The following is an 18,216-nucleotide window of genomic DNA, read 5'->3' on the forward strand; positions in this document are numbered from 1 at the left end:
ACTTTACAGTACTGTTTATTTTCAGTGCTGCCATCTTGGATTGCTAACTCGGTATGTTGATGTGGTCCAACTTTCTGAGTTCTCATTTATTTATGAATACATTACTATTTATCATATACTGGATCAACTGAATAAAGTCATCATAGTTCACCTCCCTTTCTGACTAGTTGTCCTTTGAAAACATTTGGTTGCAGCAGCATTTGGGTGGTGCTTCTGTGCACACAGCCACTGTGTGTTTGAAATCACCATATTAAGGACAACTGTCCCTTTTGAAGTCATACTGATCAAGGAGTATAAAAGCTGTGGGGTCAAGCATTAAAACAGTGAAATTTAACTTACAGGAATTATTTTCACATATATGACGTCGTTTTTTTATAAACTTGGAAAGAGATTAAATGAGAATATACACAGTATATGTATATGACAGTACGTATGGATATGGCCTTAAAACATGATTTATGATTACACTGCTGTTACACAAACACACAAGCTTGTTGCTCAAAAACTTCATATTTTACGCCATGGTTTTTTTCCATAGCAACCAGCTCCAGGGCATATCCCACACACATTCACCAGTGGTGGAAGTGAGGAAGCATAAATGAATAAAGAGACCAGCTAGAGAAAGCAGAATTACCATATTTTATCTTTTTGGGCCTTTTAAACCAATTTGCAGGAAAAACTGCAAAGAATACAGTTCAAATGCAAACGAGAAAAAAAAGGTGAAATCCACAGTGCAAATGTATCTTTCCAGATTTTTCTTTTCTTCCCCTCATGTAATCACTGTTCAGAGACTCCACAGTATTAGACGTCTCTTTTAGTGTTCTGCTGTAGTGTATGTATGTATCAACTTCCAGATCTGATCTATACTGAGAAAATGTACTATAACTACAAAAACAAACACGTATGTTTATGTAATACTTTCAGCATCACATTCATATCATAACATGTAAATGCAAATGATAAAACCCATTTTAAAACCACGTATTTAAAAAAAAAATGAATAAATGAATGAAAATAAAAAATGCTGCACCGGGGTGGAAAAACTGTTCTGCAATGCCAACTGTTCTGTAGTTAAAGGCAGTAAAGTTCACCAACTACACAGCTACAACTACCTTTATTTTCTAAACACTATAGCAGGCTTTGATTTTATCCACAGTGCCTCGTGCAGCTGGGTGAAAAAAAGCCAATTTACTTGCAAGATCAATATTATTGGGGGCCCTAAAATGATGAAAATAACCTCACAGAGGTGAATTACCGCTGCAACAAATTTCTACTGGGGCGATCTGGCATAACTGGGCAAAGCCTTCCCAGCTGGCAGCAGAAACAAGTAGCCCCTTTCAGGCAGCTGCTGATATCACATTGTTACCACTCCACAGTCTAAAGTCAATGGCTGGACAGAATCGTTTTGAAATTGTATCATAGCTGTTGCTGGCTGAAGAAGTGTGGTATTGTGTAAATGTTAAGTGTCCTCTATAATACTGCATGACAAGTGCAGTTGTGTTCATTCCCTTGCAGTTTGCAAAAGTAAAAGCAAACGCTATTGAAACAGTATGAGAAGAGGGGAAAAAGCCAGCAAACATCCAAATGCAAAAAGGTCACGTTTGTATAATTATGTGTTCAGAGTGGTTTTTAACACCAACATTTTTCACCTAAACACCCTTATCCCTTTCACAATGCATTGTGAATGCAGTTTTTTTTGTTGTTGTGTCTTTTGCAAATACAAAATGTGTGTCCTCCTTGGCACAATCTCCAAGACAATAGCATTCTGCAATTTTTTTCTTCTTCGTAGCAACCACCTTTTCACGCCCGGGGCACAGCTGGACTGTCATGCTGCTTCACATTCCTGCTCCAAAGCACACCTGCTGCTGAAAGGGTAATTCAACACAAATCCACTTTGATGTAAAGAAGTACCAGTAACGTCTCCTGTTATAATAAGACAGGAGGCATCAAAGTGAGGAGGCTACAAACAGACTGGTGCCACTTAACAGTGATTATGATTTATGAAAGGAAAGAATGCCGTTCATTTCAAGAATGTGATGCTGACAAAGCAAAAAATAACAACAACCTCGATTTACATCAGCAGATTTAAAAATGAAGAACTTACTCATACGTGCATTAATTCCCTTTGACAATAAAAGTTCACATATTTAAAGGGTTTTTTGTACAAAAGAAATATGATCATAATAATAACATAAAAGATAATTATGAAATGTGTTTAGATGCTTCTAAAGGTTCTTTGTTTTACATTAGGAACCTTAAAATTAGAGACAAATCCATTCAAAATCAGATGCTGCTTTAGAGTGTATGTCAAACTAAAGACCTGCAGGCCAAATCTAGCCCATTGGAACATCTGAATCTGACCTGTAACTCTTCATATTCTACATTTTGGCAGGAGTAGTTGTAGTAGGCTGTAGTCACACTTGAAACAGCAAAACAGAAGGGCGCACCAACACTGAACCTTCACACTAACAAGCCAGCACAAAACAGAACAGTTGATGCCAGAGGCAGCCAATTTCAAGAGAGATGTGAAGCTGAGGTAGTTCTTCACTGAGTGTAAGAGTCGTCTTGCCACAAGACACTCTCTGTTTTCAAGGAATATATTTCATTGTCGTCATTTTGACATGTGAATCCACCAGAGGAGATGTGGAGCAATGAAGAGGGAAAAGAGCCTTCGGAAAGTTGCTGAAATTAAAAGTCGCACACAGCCACAACAAATTTGCTTCTTCAATCAAAATTTCAACCAGATGGAGCCTTAAAGGAGAAACTGCAACTAGTATATGCAGTCTATGTAGGGCGTGCATTTTATGTAATGTAAACATTCCTATAAGCTGTATATGAATAAGACATTTGGCCTAAAGGCTGGGAACCAATCTAATATTTAAACATTAAATATAAAAATGATCAATTTCTTTTTACATTAAACATTACAGAGAAAATAATGAAACCTTGTCAAACATTCAGCAGACTCTTGCTCTTTTTCGATTGGCTTCTTAAACACTTCAGAGCAAAGATTATCATCAAGCAGCAGTGGGGGAGGTTTAAGATGTTATATCCATAGCTTATAGTGTTTTCTAGACACACACACACAGACTGTGGTAGGACAGCATAGCGGGCAGTAAATAGAAGCGAATAAAAACATTTCTGATAGCATCACATCTTTGTGAGCATTTCATAAATCTCCATCAAGAGCTATATTTAACTGCACATCACAAAATGTCACAGTCAGACCATAACTAATCTATAAGATCCAATAAAAATGTATCTGTTTGCTCTGCAGATTATCAATAGTCTTGACCTAAATAATTCCCAGGCAGGTGAGAGATAAGCAGGAGGTATAGCTGGTTTAACCCTTGGAGAGTGTTTCAAGGGTTACTTTGGTTTTTATTTATCGAGTTTTGGTTCCAGTTTTGATTTTTATTTATATAGTTTCATGTTATTTTTTGTTTTTTCCTTACTGTAAATACCTGCCTTTCGTGTTTAGTTGTTTAGTGCTTTTCTGACATCTTGTTTAGTATCTACAGCATAGATACGTCATAACTGCAGACCTTTCTGAAATGCTACACAGTAACTTTTAGCATAAACCGAGCTGGTAAATATGTTTACCCAAGGGGCCATGTAAGAAACTGGGACTGTCTTTGGCAGCTCAAAGAGAGAAACTCTGAGTGTTGACCACTTGCTTTAGTCTTTTAATTATTTCCTGCTTTGTATTTTTTCAAAGCTTTACTTTCTGCCAGGTAGCTCTCAGGCAAGAAACTAATGCCGCTGTGTTGCTTTCTTCAATGCTTCTGGTTGTATTTTAATGAAAAATGTTTAACTTCTAGTTTTTCAATTTTGGGTGTGTGCTCTAGAGCTGTTTGAACAATTCACCATCCACTCAGTCATCTTTCTGCATGTTTATATTGTATAACTGACCACATTTCCAATCAGATTAGCACCTCTTTGGGAATTACACAAGTTCCAGTAATTGCCAGATTGTCTCTGCCTCACATTAGGGCAATGTTTAAAGCTCCTAGCCTTGAAGCATCATCACCAGAGGACATGCTGACAGCTCTCCACATGTCAACAGCAAGCGAACACACAGAGGAAGATGTCAGTGGAAGAGCTTCTCCACCTTTGCACCCGGTGTCAGTCCTTACTTTAAGGTTGGTCAGCTGGCTTTACTATCACATTGGTCTGAGTTTCCTTTTTTACCTGCAGAGGAAGGAATAGGCTGGCTTTGTGCCATGCAGTCCTTATAAACACTCTCTGATCTCCACTGAGAAATTCTTTGATTTTCACTTCCACTAGAACTCTGTGTACTCAATTCACAATGTTATCTTTAAAATTAGTAAGACCTCAAAAACAGTTCACTTTTCAGCATATAGGCATGCACCAAGAAGTGCATAAATACCTTATAAATAAAGAATTTGATTGTATCACCCTGTCAGTACAAGTAGTAGGTATAAATCAATTCTGATATCAGCCCTAACCAGTGTTGGGCAAGTTACTTTGAAAAAGTAATTAATTATAGTTACTAGTTACTTCTTCAAAAAAGTAAATGAGTTAGTAACTGAGTTACAAGATTCTAAAAGTAATTAATTACTTGAAAGTAACTATTGTGTTACTTTAAAAAAATGTTTTAACCCTCTGGGGTCCAGGGCACTACTTTTGATTTTCCGTCTACATTTCACCTTTAAAAACTATTTACTTTGCCTTGTTTGGTATCATTCTTTTCAGCACAACCTCACGTGTCTGAATTTACAGTTATGTTTTCATTTTGACATACTGTCTTAACACAATTGATGTAAAATCAGACAAAAAACATAAAATCTGAGTAGAAAAAGTTATATTAAACATGTTTACTGAATCATATTTCATAACTTTAAATGCAAATATAAATTGTCAATTTTAAAAGTTTTGCAAACAAAGTTATTTGCAGCCATTTACCTTTTTTTTTTCTAACTATTTCAAACTATTTACATAACAATCAGGTGTTCTGCATTCAATAAGATGCCACACAAATTATTTGTGTAATAATTTCTGTCCACTATAAAGGAGAACATCACAGCCTGATGCCTGCAGGCCTGACAGCAGCAGGTGTATCACTCATCCTGTTTTTGACCTGGAGGCAGCAGTCGCCTCATTGTTCTGACACACAACACAAAACTATCCACAACACTACACACTAACTACACACATGCTAAACGTCACAAATCTCTCACATCTCAAAACTCGCTCACTCGCTTTTTCTGCCCCCTCTCTCTCTTTTGCCGTCTTCCCCCTCTTTCTAAACATCCAAATGTCATGTTGCCATATAATTTTTTGATTGGTCGACATGGTGCATTTTTCCACTAACATGAAAGGGCAGGGTTTTTTTGGTCATAAGCAGAGATCTTGCTAGTACTGTCCTTAGACACAGTAGCGGTTTTTGATACGGGCGACAGGGACGGTTGCCCGGGGCGGCATCGTGGTGGGGGGGCGGCATCACGGGCATCGGCAAAAAAAAAAATTTACTCGTACTCATGCTGCCCCGACATCATGCAAGCGTATATTAGGAATGGCACAGGCACCAATCGGTTTTCTATCGCCCATTTTCTGGGAGTAAGGGCGCCCTCTGTTTGCGAGGTGCGCCTGCTGCTTGCGGCACAGGGAGGAGAGGGCGGGGCGGCGGGGGATTTACTGGCTGGCTGGAGCGGCATCTAATAACCAACTCCCAAAATAAAACAAAATAAAAACAAACCAACAAACACCAGACATTATGATACAGACTTATAATTTGCATTGATGTTTTTTCGAAATTCTATATGCAAAAAGTGAGCGCGAGAGCCCTCAGTGCGCCTGCTTGCTGCTGAAGTCAAAGTAAACTTTATTGTCATCTCCGCTATATACAGTCCAGTATATAGAGACGAGACGACGAGGCTCCAGTTACAGCAGTGCAAGTAAACAAACAATATATATAAGAAGAGTAAGAAAATAAATGTACACTTTAGGACTCGGGGTAAAGGGATCAAAGACAATTTAAAATGTATAATTTACAGTTTAATGATTTAAAGTCTCACACACAACCTGTCGAAAGGGAAGGGGGCCCTGCTGCTTCTAAATAGAGCACATTTCATTCATAATGTTGTAAATCCAAGCCCATTATGTATTCATGATTTGAATCCTGGGTTGTGTGAAATCCCAGAAATAAACCCTAGACAAAGTGAATCTGTGAACTAAGGTGTAGGTCTATTAGGTTATGTTGTGGTGATCCTCGAGTTGGGGGATGGGTGTTCATACTGGAGTGCAAAATCAAAACCAATGGAAGATGGACAAGAAAAGTTCAAAGCCATCAGGTGCTCAGTTTAGAAAAAAGAGAAAAGAAGAGGAGGAGAAACGAGCAAAAGATACAGGTAAGCAGATGTGTCACTGGATAATGGCAGGTCATGTGTCCTGAAACAATCAGAATCAGAATCAGAATACTTTATTAATCCCTAAGGAAACTATGTGGGTTACAGTTGCTCCAAGAAGAAATGGTAAAAATAGTAACAGTAACAGACTAAACTCCAAACAATACATTATGTTACAGATTTTACACATTTAAGAAATAGCACTAATATATACAGATCACTCAATTATAAATATCAAGGATTAACAGAGGTGGTTATAAATAAATATCAAGAAAATTGACAAGAATATTCCAGAGTAGAAAAGAGTGTGTGTAAAAAGGGTGTAACTATTGCAAGGTTCACAGTGTGTTAGATGGAGGAGTTGTACAGGGAGATGGCCACAGGCAGTCAGTGTCGGTCGGTCAGTGGTGCTTTTTGGTAATCTCAGTCTCTCACTGAATGTGCTTATGTGACTAGCCAGCATGTCATGGAGTGGGTGGGAGGTATTATCCAACATTGTCTTTATCTTGGACAACATCTACCTCTCAGACAAAACCCTAACAGAGTCCAGCTCCATCCCCACAACATTGCTGGCCTTGTGGATCAACCTGCTGCCCCAGCATGCAACAGCATAGAGGATAGCACTGAGCAAAACAGAGATACAACAAGATAACATCAATTAGTAGGGACAGTGAAAACGTCTGTTAGTCTCTTGGCTATGATAGTAAACAGTAGACACTAATGTAGCTTACTGAATCTTTTGGACTGTGTTCAACACAATATTAATTAGTCATTGTCAATTCTTGATTTGTCCTATTCTCATTGTATGACGAATTATGATGGCTGTTTGGTAGCCGTTTGCATACTATGCATACTCTCTCTTCATATGTGTGTGTGTGTGTGTGTGTGTGTGTGTGTGTGTGTGTGTGTGTGTGTGTGTGTGCGCGCGCGCGTTTCTCTGCTGAAATTCAGTATGGTTCCGACAACAGTTTTATGTTAATGTACAATCCTTAATACGTTTATGTGTGCGTGTGTGTGTGTGTGTGTGGGGGGGGGGGGGGGGGGGGGGGGGCACAGGGAGTGTTCGCCCAGGGCGCCAAACAGGCTAGGACCACCTAGGACCACCACTCCTTAGACAGTAAATGCAACGAAACTTTTGAGGAAAAAACACGCGTATATATTGTTTATCGTGACTCTGGTTTTACGTGGCCTATCAACACAATTTAAAAGCTATATCACCTTGTTGCTTTGTCATCTTGAAGTGGTCATGTGATTGGCTTACGACGACTACTACATTCTTCCTCACTCAAACAACAGCAACATGCCATTGTTTTGCCCCCTTAGCTCCAGGTGTTGTGCTAGAAAGTGATCATCTGCAAGAAAGTGGTAGCCGTCCGCGGGAGAGCGCGGAGCTGCTAAAGCTGTAGCGCACTGATTACTTACAGTTACTTCCGTGCAACTGATATAAGATGCGGTAAGCTGAACACAGCTTCAACCGTCTGTTTGTTGAAAAATAGTAACGCCACCGCACAGCCTTTTCTTGTTAGTAACGGTAACGGCGTTGTAACGATAGAAATGGTAATTAGTTAGATTACTCGTTACTGAAAAAAGTAACGTCGTTAGTAAAGCTGTTACTTGTAACGCGGTTATTCCCATCACTGGTCCTGACAGTGCTAGTCTGGTTTTGAGTCTGGTGTCTTTAATTACTCTGCTCCACCTGGCTGGTGAAATATTGCAGAAAGTGTGCAACAGTAAACACAGTATTGGTCATATTTTTTGCCTTTGCCTAACAAGCATAAATTCCCTGGTTTGATCCCAGGAGGAGCAACAAATCCCTTTGGGGTTGTGTCAGGAAGGGCATCAGGTGTAAAAATCTGCCAAATCAAACATGTGGAGCTACCTGCTGTAACGATCTCTTGTGAACAAGGGAGCGTCTTAAGGACCTTATCCTAAATTTGGAAGTAGTGAGTTGGGATGATGGCAGCCATGACAATAACCTGCTATTATTCAGCAACATACGGATCACTGATTTGTAGTATTTTTAGTATTTGCTAAATAACAATACATTTTTTCTGTCTGTGTAATACTTTCGTTCACAGGAAAATATTTCAACAAACACTGATTAAGGTGTCATGACAACCACTTTCACATTTTTCTCAATGCACCCTCATTTCCCGAGTTTGTTATATTTCTTTTGGTTTTTGTTATTATTATTGCAGAAAAATTCAGCCTTCTCACATGGACACTGATGAATCAATCTCAATCCTTTTTGTTGGCTTATTCGCGGTTCCCATGTAAAATGCATGCTTCTTTTGTGACTCATTTTTAAAGCCACCCACAATGACCCAAGCACACAATAGATTCCCACTTCAGAAGCTCTCGGTATATTTCAAACCAGTGTCATCTGGCACTTATCACAGACTTTGATTGCGACGAAGTGAAATCCATTATTGTTTAGACACTAGAAATTCATGGCATGCTTTCTACACTAGTAGCTTAAAAAGAGAGCACACATAAACACCGAGTGTCAGCATTTACTGATATGGGCACTTCACACTCCTGGCCACAAATTGATCAACTGCGATCGAACCTAGAATGAGCTGTGAATCAGTTACATTGGGGGTGTCACTGCTTAAACAATGCATTTCACATGGGTCTGACGTAGTTGTTTTAGTTTTGTTTGTGTACACCTCTGATAAACGCACCAGATCGAATACGGGCACATGAATCGAAAACTTTCAAGAAATTCCATCACAGTATTACAATCTTTACAGTACTGTTCAACAATGCAACAAAGACTTCCAAAAAATACAGATTGATGGCACATTCGCGTAATATGCAACATGTTTTGCCAACAACTGCCAACAAAAAACAGAGAAACTTGAGGACAGCAGTTGCATGTCTGGTTGTGTTCTCAGAAAACAGCTGGTGGGATACTCATCAATATAAATAGAGCAGTGCTGCATGATCTGCATTTGTGATGAGTGATCAGAGATTAAAGGCAAAAGAAAGAGTCAACTTTACTCCTACGTGGCCCTCATCAACATTGTTTTTCAATGACACATACACGTTCATGCAGATGAAATAGGCTGCTGTGTCTGCTCTCATCTGTCCAACAGATAATCACCGGCTAGACTGCCGTCGTTACCAGCTTTCAGCAGTGTGTTGAGGAGTCTTTCAAACTACTAGGAAATAAAATATCTAAGGAGCATTTCAATGTTACAACCAATTTTACAGACAAAATTGAAGAAAAAGAACAAAACAAGATGAGGGAAGAGCCTCCATGGCTTTAAATGGTTAAATGGGGAAACTAAGAAGAAATCTACATACACAATATAAGCTATTTTCCCCAATTTTCTATACCTAACTATTCAGCTCTATATACACAAGGGAGCTGAAAGGAAACTGAGCTCTGGAGGCTCTGAGTTGCATCTTATCAGGCCATCTTGACCCTTCATCTCTATGATAATGTTCAGTGAGTAGGTGTGAGAACAAAATGTGTCCTCAGCATGTAGGTCCAAAATTGAACAGGCTCCACCATGAAATACCAGCAGAAGCACGTGCACACAACACGCCTATACACCTACAAAATGTAGGAGAGCTGTAAAAAGCAAATTCAAGTCAATTGGAGTAAACACCCAAGTTTCTCTTCATCACCACTTACTCCTTCAGCTTTCAGTAGAAACGACTTGTTTAAAATGTAGCTAGATTTTCCCCGGCATACTATTAAGAGCAACAGCTACAGCTACAGAAATGGCTCCAAGATCTGATCTTTTTTGTTTTGTTGTGTTTTTTTTCTCTCTTTCTCTCTTCCTGTAACCACAGGCAATAATTGCAATAATGAAACCTATAGACTAGAACATGCGCTTAACCCAATTAGAGGTGTATATGTACGTCCTTTTCTTTCTTTCTTCCTTTTTTTTCCAAAATATGTTCAACCAATCAGTGATGCAAAATGAAAACAGAAAATGCCCTGGGTAGCGTTATGGTGGTGTCCAAAAACACTGTGAGAAAGAAAGCTCTAGGAATGCTTTCTTTCATCTGCACAATTTGGACAAAATTAGGACCATCTCGTTTCAAAGAGATGCTGGAAAAAGTGGTCTAATTGATTAATTTTGAGGCTGAGCTTTTGAAATTCTTTATTTTGAAAATCTAAAAATCCTCCCATGGATGCAAAATTCGTTCAGCAATAGTTGTTCAACTGCTTGTTAATACAACAACAACAAAAAAGCTTAGTACAAAAAGTATGATTTCTTTATTATAACGACAGTTCTTGACAGTAGGTCTAATATCATTGAAATGCTTTTTATTTTCCTTTAAATGCTGCATTTGTAAGGAAAATGCATTCGTGGGTTGAACCGCAGAGCTGAGTATGTCGGTTGCGCCCATGAAAAACTTGCCAAATCTTCTCTGCCAATGCCAAACAGCTGATTCTGCTATTGACTTTTGTGTAGTATCATTTATTGGATTTAATGACTGAAGCCTGAAGAAACATGACATTTCGAAAGTTTAACAGTTTATTCCTTTAACAAACTGGGACTTCAGTTTTATGTGGAAGAACCATTACATGACCAGAACAGCCTGGCACCTCCTCCTCATGGTGGTCACCAGCTTGGTAATATACTGCTAGGGCATGGCATCCATTCTTCAACCAGTATTTGTCACAAGTCAGCCAATGTGATTGTGTTGGTCACTCTGGCATGAACAGCAGTTGCCAGCGATCAGCAAAGCTCTCTCTACACCTTCTCTGCACCTTACAATCCAACTGCTGTAAGGCAGAATGTGGATGAACATCCTCCTCCTCCCCATGTTCAGCTTCCAGTGCACGTGTTGCCAGCCAAAATGAGCCTGATGGAGAAGGAGAGCCTTGGCAGGCCGCCTGGCAGCCCCATTAAACCAGAGATTGGCTGCGTGCAGTGTGTTTCCAGATTGTCCGGGTAGAGACCTCTCGGTCATCTACAAATCCACAGAGGAACAAACCCGTTACGTCTCATAGTACCACAGTATTCCAAAAGAGCACTTTGCTCTCAATGTACAGGCTTACTTGTCATACATAACTGGAGAGGCACATTAGACACCTCTTCTACTATTAAAATTAGATTTGAAGGGTTCCTTTATGATAAAGTTTGGAGTAGGGGCTGTGTTACGTCAGCCAGAACCCAACCTCAGTAATGCTGCTATAGGCTCAGGCTACTGTAGGACCTCCCATTCATACAGCAATCAAAACTATTTTCCTCTCTGACCGTCCTTCCCTCTCTTGGCTTTTATATACAACCATTGCATGTCATTAGGTTTGTCCTTTCTCTCTCCTGCAATTTGTGCTTTGCACTCCGCGCAGGTATCACTGACTCCCATGATGCATCTTCTTGATCTCTGGATAATGGTCCCACCAACCTGCTGAGTGTTTTATATTAAAGATTGCGGCTTTTTTCTTTCCCCCTTTCTTTGATTTTTAACCAATTTTGAGAGATGGGCTTCCTGAACCTGGTTGGATGAAGGTTTCTTCCTGTTACCGTTACAGGGAGTATTTTTATTTTTCTCCTGACTCTCTTTCCAAAAAGAAACTGTTCAGTTGTGAGATCTTTTGGGAAATGCATGCTGTATAAATAAAAACTGAATAGAAATGATAGAACTGAATCATCTACACATCACCCAGTATTAAAGTAAAAACACAGCGAGAATTAATTTCTACGTATCAGCATCTTTGTCACCATAAAACAATCAAATAAGCCTCATGCTATTATGCAATGTTTATTTTTCTTGGCAGCTTCCAAAATGGTAGCCCATATCATCTCTGTAATAATAAAACATTTATGTTGATACTGAAATTCTTTGTGTACTTACTTTTCTTTTCTACACAAACAAATTGATCAGAAATCAGTCGGAGAATTAATAATCCATCCCTCTTTATTAGGGAGTCTGTTCATAACACAGGTGCATGTCTCTTCTATTTTTCTAGACTAATAACCAGAAAGAAAGGAGACTTGGGGTTTGGTGATTCAGCAATTATATTAGTGACCTAAATTTGACCCCTGATGCTGATGTCCTGCACTGGCAAGAAATATCCACATCACACAAGCAATCACTCTTAACTGGCTATATCTCCTCTAGGGTGAACGTCAGTCTATTGCAGCAGTTCATTAGCAGAGAGGCTTCTCATTTGGGCACGCCCAAAACAATGCATTTGTATAATGAAGTAATGGCTTCAGGGCAGAAACACATGAGATGAAATTGCTGCAAACACACACAAAAAACCCCAAAACACATCCTTTAAAGCACAGACTCTGGCACATCTTATAAACCAATGATTTTAAAACACTATAAATATAATTTTACAGAACAAACTGTAGCAGGCTGAGGGACCAGTGGCTCTGACAACAGATTCTTGGGAGATCCAAGCACAGATTTAGAATACTAATTTCACTGTCTGAGCCCTACTGCTGTCACAGTATGACCTCGTCTGTGCCGCTTGTGATCAATGATACAGCAATGGTACCATTGATTTTGTATTTTAGATTGCTGGCTGAGTTGAACTAAAGAGGAATTGCTTCATTAACGAACAGCATAGAGATTTTATGTCAAATCACTTTTTTTTTTTAATCGAACTTTTAAAAACAACAGCAGTGCTTTCTTCCACGTGACAGACTGACGACCAGTCCGGGGTGAACCCCACCTCTCACCCTCCAGCTGGGATCGGCTTCAAGCTCCATCTGAATTGGATAAGTGTAAGAAAATCAGATGGATAGATGAATAGAGGGATGGATCATCTGCCTTGGCTGGATTAACAGTCCAACTATAGGAAATATACAGAACAGGTAGTGCCAACATTCAGCAGGCAGGACTCAGTTGTAGGACGCGTGCCAGGGACTATTACTGAAGATATGTGTAATAACTGTGCTTGTAGCTGATACACACTAAAAACTGCTGGGTTAAAAATAACTGAATTTGTAGCCCAGTGGGTCAAATTTTGGCCGAGCCACCCCTCGGTTGCTTCAACTCAACAGGGTTGGATTATTGGTTTGATCCAGCATACTGGGTTAGGATAACTATCCAAAAATTGGGTTAAATTGACCAATGTTTAAAGCTGAGGTTACAAAAAATCATAACCCATCACAAAGGTTATAATACAATTATTATTTGGGTAAAATCTAAAGATTTGTACCTACTTTAAATTCAGCATATAAAAAAATGAATTTAAGATAATTCAAGATAAAAAGTACTTTTATTGCCATATGACACATAGAATATAAACAGCAAAATTCATACAAAATATATCAAACAATAAAAGTAAAATACAAGTAAAACTTTTTACATGTAAAAACCTCAATCATTAAAAAAGTGGTGACTTTGGTTTTTTAAGAACATAAAAAAATCAACTCAACACTTTGGAAAAATGGCAACAGGTAAACTCCCTCTCAGATTATTTCATGTACCTTTATGAACACTGGTTATACTTACCACTGTAACGTAAATGTCACTGAGGAAACTGCTGATTTTCTCCAAAATGATGTAATTAGAATTCTATTATTGAATTTGAAAAAAAGTAGCTTTTGTTCATAGATCAAGACAAACACAAAAAGTTTTTGTAAAACCATTTACGCAAAATAATTTCCAATGTTTAAAAAATTCTACATCTTAAAGAAATGCAAAACTCATTGCTATTCTCCTTTCGCCGTTTCACAGCATGGAGGGGGTGATGGTCATCAATGGATTCAGTGTCCAGTGCCACAAATTCGGAAATAGGACACACTGAAGGCAAAGAAATGCCTTTCAAATCCTTTTAATTTTTTACAATAGTTTGGAGTTTACTGTCACAATGCTCTTAACGGTTCCGAACAGGGGCTCCCCATCTTCAGAGTGAGACAACAATAGTGTCATTCCTGATCTGTAGTTTGTACCCTTGCACTCAATCCAAGATGGCAAAAACCCTTCTGTGAAAACAGAAATTCCCTCAAATCCACTTGTCAGTTTTTCAAAATCATCTACAGCACCAAGCAGTCTGGTGCTTCCTGGCTCAACTTCAAGGCGATGAGCGAGCATCTGGCCGGAAAGAAGAGTGTAGCACATCATTATTTGATGTCTGTAAGCTTGGGTTTTATAAATCTTCGGAAAGTTGCAGTACACATGACTAATTAGCAGAAATGAACTACGCGCTCCAATTTTCTGATGGCTCCAGAATAAGGTAGCATGAAATGGTGACTGGGTTTCAAGTGTCTAAGAGGAAAGAGCTCCAAATAAAGACAGTGGTGTTCCTGAATAAGATGTCTCAAAAAGATTACTGTTCCTTGCGTTAATGAAGGAGAAAGAAATCAACTCCATACGGCTAAGCAATAAAATGAGTAACTCCCAGTATTGGTTTCCCTCTGGAAATCCCCAATAATGAGAGTTAGCAGTCTGAGTAAGCACCATGTCTATATCGCTGTTTGCCTATATGCAGAATCATATATTAAGCCATTGAGTTTGATAGCTGATGGCTTGTTGCGACTATCACAACCCCCATAGTCAAAACTGGTCAATCTATAGTTAAGTTGCTCAATAGTCAGGACTTCTTGGTCCATCAATGCATTTAGCACTAGCTTAATTTCCCAATCCCCAACTCCTTCAAGGATATCATGCATAATATTGGGAGCAACATTGTCAGTGACATGATAGAACAGCAACTTATTAAGAGAACAATCTCTTTTAATACCAGTTTGAAATTGGTGACGTAGAAGAGAGACTGAGATGTAGTTTTCTTTATCACACACTGCTGAAGGATCTTCAATTGTCTGTACCTTCAGAACATCTCTGTGTATCCGACACCATCTACACACACTGTTGCCAGCAAAACTTTCTGTGTAGCCAAGTATGCTGTTGAGTCCGACGCTGTACCCACAGATCTGTGCCATTCTAGCATTTACACTCCCTTCGAATTGTGGGATTTCCACCTGAAAGCCATTAATTTCCAGATATGTAATTTCATTCACAATTGCCTCCAATACAGCATTTATTCCATGGGTTTTTACATCATCAGTCTTGCTTACTGCCAATAAGAAGTGAGATTTTTAGACTAGCAAGAAACTCTTTTGGCATGCACTTATTGATATAGTGATATATGATACAACCCTAGTTTATGGACTGATAGTTTTGATCCAAGTGGATTTACCATCTCACAATCATCATTGTAAAGTGCTAATAGAAAAGACAAATTCTCAGAAAGAAGAAGAGTATTTGCAAAGAATGTTTCATCTGTAAAATCTTCAAGGGCTGTTTTTTTTTTAAATTTTCTCCATTGTTCCTGGACTTTCAAGAATGACTTTCAAAATAGATTTCAGAGGAACATACTAGAAGGTGTCTCACACTGCTACTTGTTTCACTGTCCCTGTCTCTCCATCGATTTCCTGCATATAGGAAAACCCAGGGAAAGGAACTGCTTCTGGCTGTATGAAGTATCCAGACTGGGTGAAATACTTCATTTGTCTATATTGTGATTCAAATCCTTAAAATGGTTCAGAGGCTAATGCAAACTCCTCTAAAAGTTTATCTGCGTTTGGAGTTTCAGACTGGCCAGTCTCTCTTAAGAAGATGCCCCCGCCCCCAATTGTTTATTATCCCATAGAAACAGCACTTTGTAGGATTATGCAAGGCAGCTTACAGACTAAAGTTTCTGCAGATATGTTTTTCAAAGGTCGGGCTGCTTTATGCTTAGTTTAAATCTTGTCTCAGCTTTACGGTGGTAGCGTATCTTTAGTGACAAAAACTCCTTTAACGTTCTGTTTATCTTTTGCTCACTGCAAATTTAGACTGAGCCATGCTTGAATATTGTGGAGAGAGGTATGCTTGTAAGTGTGCTGTCTCGCTACAATAACTGACATTAACAGGTGTTGTGCTAATATCAAATGTAATTACATAGACGTCCTATTCGACTTAATTGTTATCATTCTATTATAAATTCTATTATAAACCAATAAACTGTAATTATCAAAAATAACCCTATCACTTTTAAACTGTAAGAATTCACCTTTTACTTACCATGTTTTATTTCATGGAAGAGGAGAAGTCCAGTGATATATTATCAGGTTGATAAGATAAGATAAGATAAGATAAGATAAGATAAGATAAGATAAGATAAGATAAGATCTAGTTGAAAATGATGGTTTGTGAAGAAAGATGTGCCTTCTTCTGATGCTTGTCTTCAACCCAACCAATTGGGTAAAATTTAACCCAATATTTGATCAAAGCTACCGAGTCTATGACCCAACAGAATTAGTCAAGCTGTAGAGTTAATTAAAGAACCCGGCACATCGCCAACCCAACTCCTGAGTCATGACTTTTTAACCGATATTTGGCCATACTAACCCAACCTACAACCCTTCGACTTCCCAGAAATTGAGTTGTGAAAATAACCCAGCATTTTTTAGCGTATATAGATAAACATGTAACAGAGTGACACACTCAAAGCATGCTATGTTGGAGTCATTTTCATTGGGCAAGGCCATTCAGAAGGACTGACTCATTCACACTTACCACTGACATTATGGCAATGCCATCCCACACACACCAAATGAATGTTTTTGTTATTATGGCATGCAAATGTGTCATGAATCGCACACTTTCAAGCACATTTCATCTTCTTATTTGAGCATCTTATTAAAAACTGCTACGGTGAAGCTGAGAGGAACAGTGGCTGTACAGGGTGGGTGTATCTTTTATGCTTTCTGTGTTCATACTCCACATGCCTGTTTTAATTTTTAACAAAATGTGAGGTTTTGATCACAGTCACCCCTACTGGGACCCAGTCTGCCAACTTCCTGCCTAATTAAGTGAAGCTCTGGGATCACTGTAATGAACGAACACAGTCACGTTTCCAGCATAGCTAGATAGATAGGTGGACAGAAACAGCCTTAAGCATAAACACTTCAGCCGTTCCCAGGGGAATGTTTTGGTAATGGTGGGCTGCCTGGGAAGGTAGGACATTTCTGAATACATCATGACAACACAGAGTGAAGCAAACATCCGGTGTAGCAGACAGCAAACACACTACGATGCTCAGGCTACTGATGTACTCTTATCACATTTCTCATTTCCTGCTCGGTTTCACCTGCCAACTAACCTAATTCCGCAGGGGAGGGGGGTCCCCCAAAGATGTACAGCCTAAACCTTAAGAATATCGCCCTTGAGTGACAGTACATGCGAAACGCATCACACCTCATACTGGTTTAAACATACAATTGGCATTATGGGAAAGCTCGCTTACCTGTCATAACTCCATCTACTGTAAGACATACTCCTGTTGCTGCTGACTCCCTCCATGGCAGGGATTGGACTGGATGGTGAGACGGCAAAAAATAAAAAAATAAATAATAAAAGAAAGGAAAAAAATCAAAGCGCAAACGCTGCCCTCCTCTTCGTTGCCACGGCAAAGACGAACTAATGGAATCGCCGTTTAGTGAATGAGCAGGATGGCTCCGCGCAGCCAGACGCTATCCTATGGACTATACCACTACAGAGAGGGGAGCGAGCGCGAGCGCTGTCAGCTCCAGTGCACGCGCATCTACCAATTTCAGTCGTTTACGGCGCCGATTAGTTATACAGACTGACTGCGCCCTACATACACTTCACCCTAATTAACGAGTCCGCACCGATGTATGGCACTACGCTTTCTTTTGATTGCTGGCATGCAAGGACATGAACGCATAAGCATTTTTTTACTCATTTGCTGACAGCTGCACAGTAAAAGATACTTGTATGTATCAGCTCACTGCTGACTGATGCTTTTTTGTTTTAAATAAATGAATACCTGGTCACACACGTGGACATGCTCATTTGGCAAACTAATCCACGGAGTAAAGGTGCCAATTGGGGTGAAAGACAAGCAGGAAATCCTCTT

At 39.2% G+C, this 18,216-nt stretch overlaps 1 protein-coding gene across 2 annotated transcripts in view; it reads right to left on the reverse strand.

Moving 5' to 3' along the window:
* Positions 1–17,816, reverse strand: part of tub (TUB bipartite transcription factor) — a 57,786-nt gene extending 39,970 nt beyond the window's left edge. The window contains exon 1 of one of the 2 annotated variants that reach the window (XM_085454583.1): positions 17,584–17,816. In XM_085454583.1, the coding sequence (XP_085310709.1) occupies positions 17,584–17,639 (56 nt within the window). In that variant the 5' untranslated portion in view covers positions 17,640–17,816. The remainder of the gene's footprint in view (positions 1–17,583) is intronic. The other variant, XM_085454593.1, reaches the window with a different exon arrangement.
* Between the last annotated feature and the right edge of the window lie 400 nt (positions 17,817–18,216).

This window comes from Copadichromis virginalis, linkage group LG1, assembly GCF_057382275.1.
Source record: "Copadichromis virginalis isolate Kocher_CV1m ecotype Utaka linkage group LG1, C_Virginalis_male_GT1.1, whole genome shotgun sequence".
In the NCBI taxonomy this organism is placed as follows: domain Eukaryota; kingdom Metazoa; phylum Chordata; class Actinopteri; order Cichliformes; family Cichlidae; genus Copadichromis; species Copadichromis virginalis.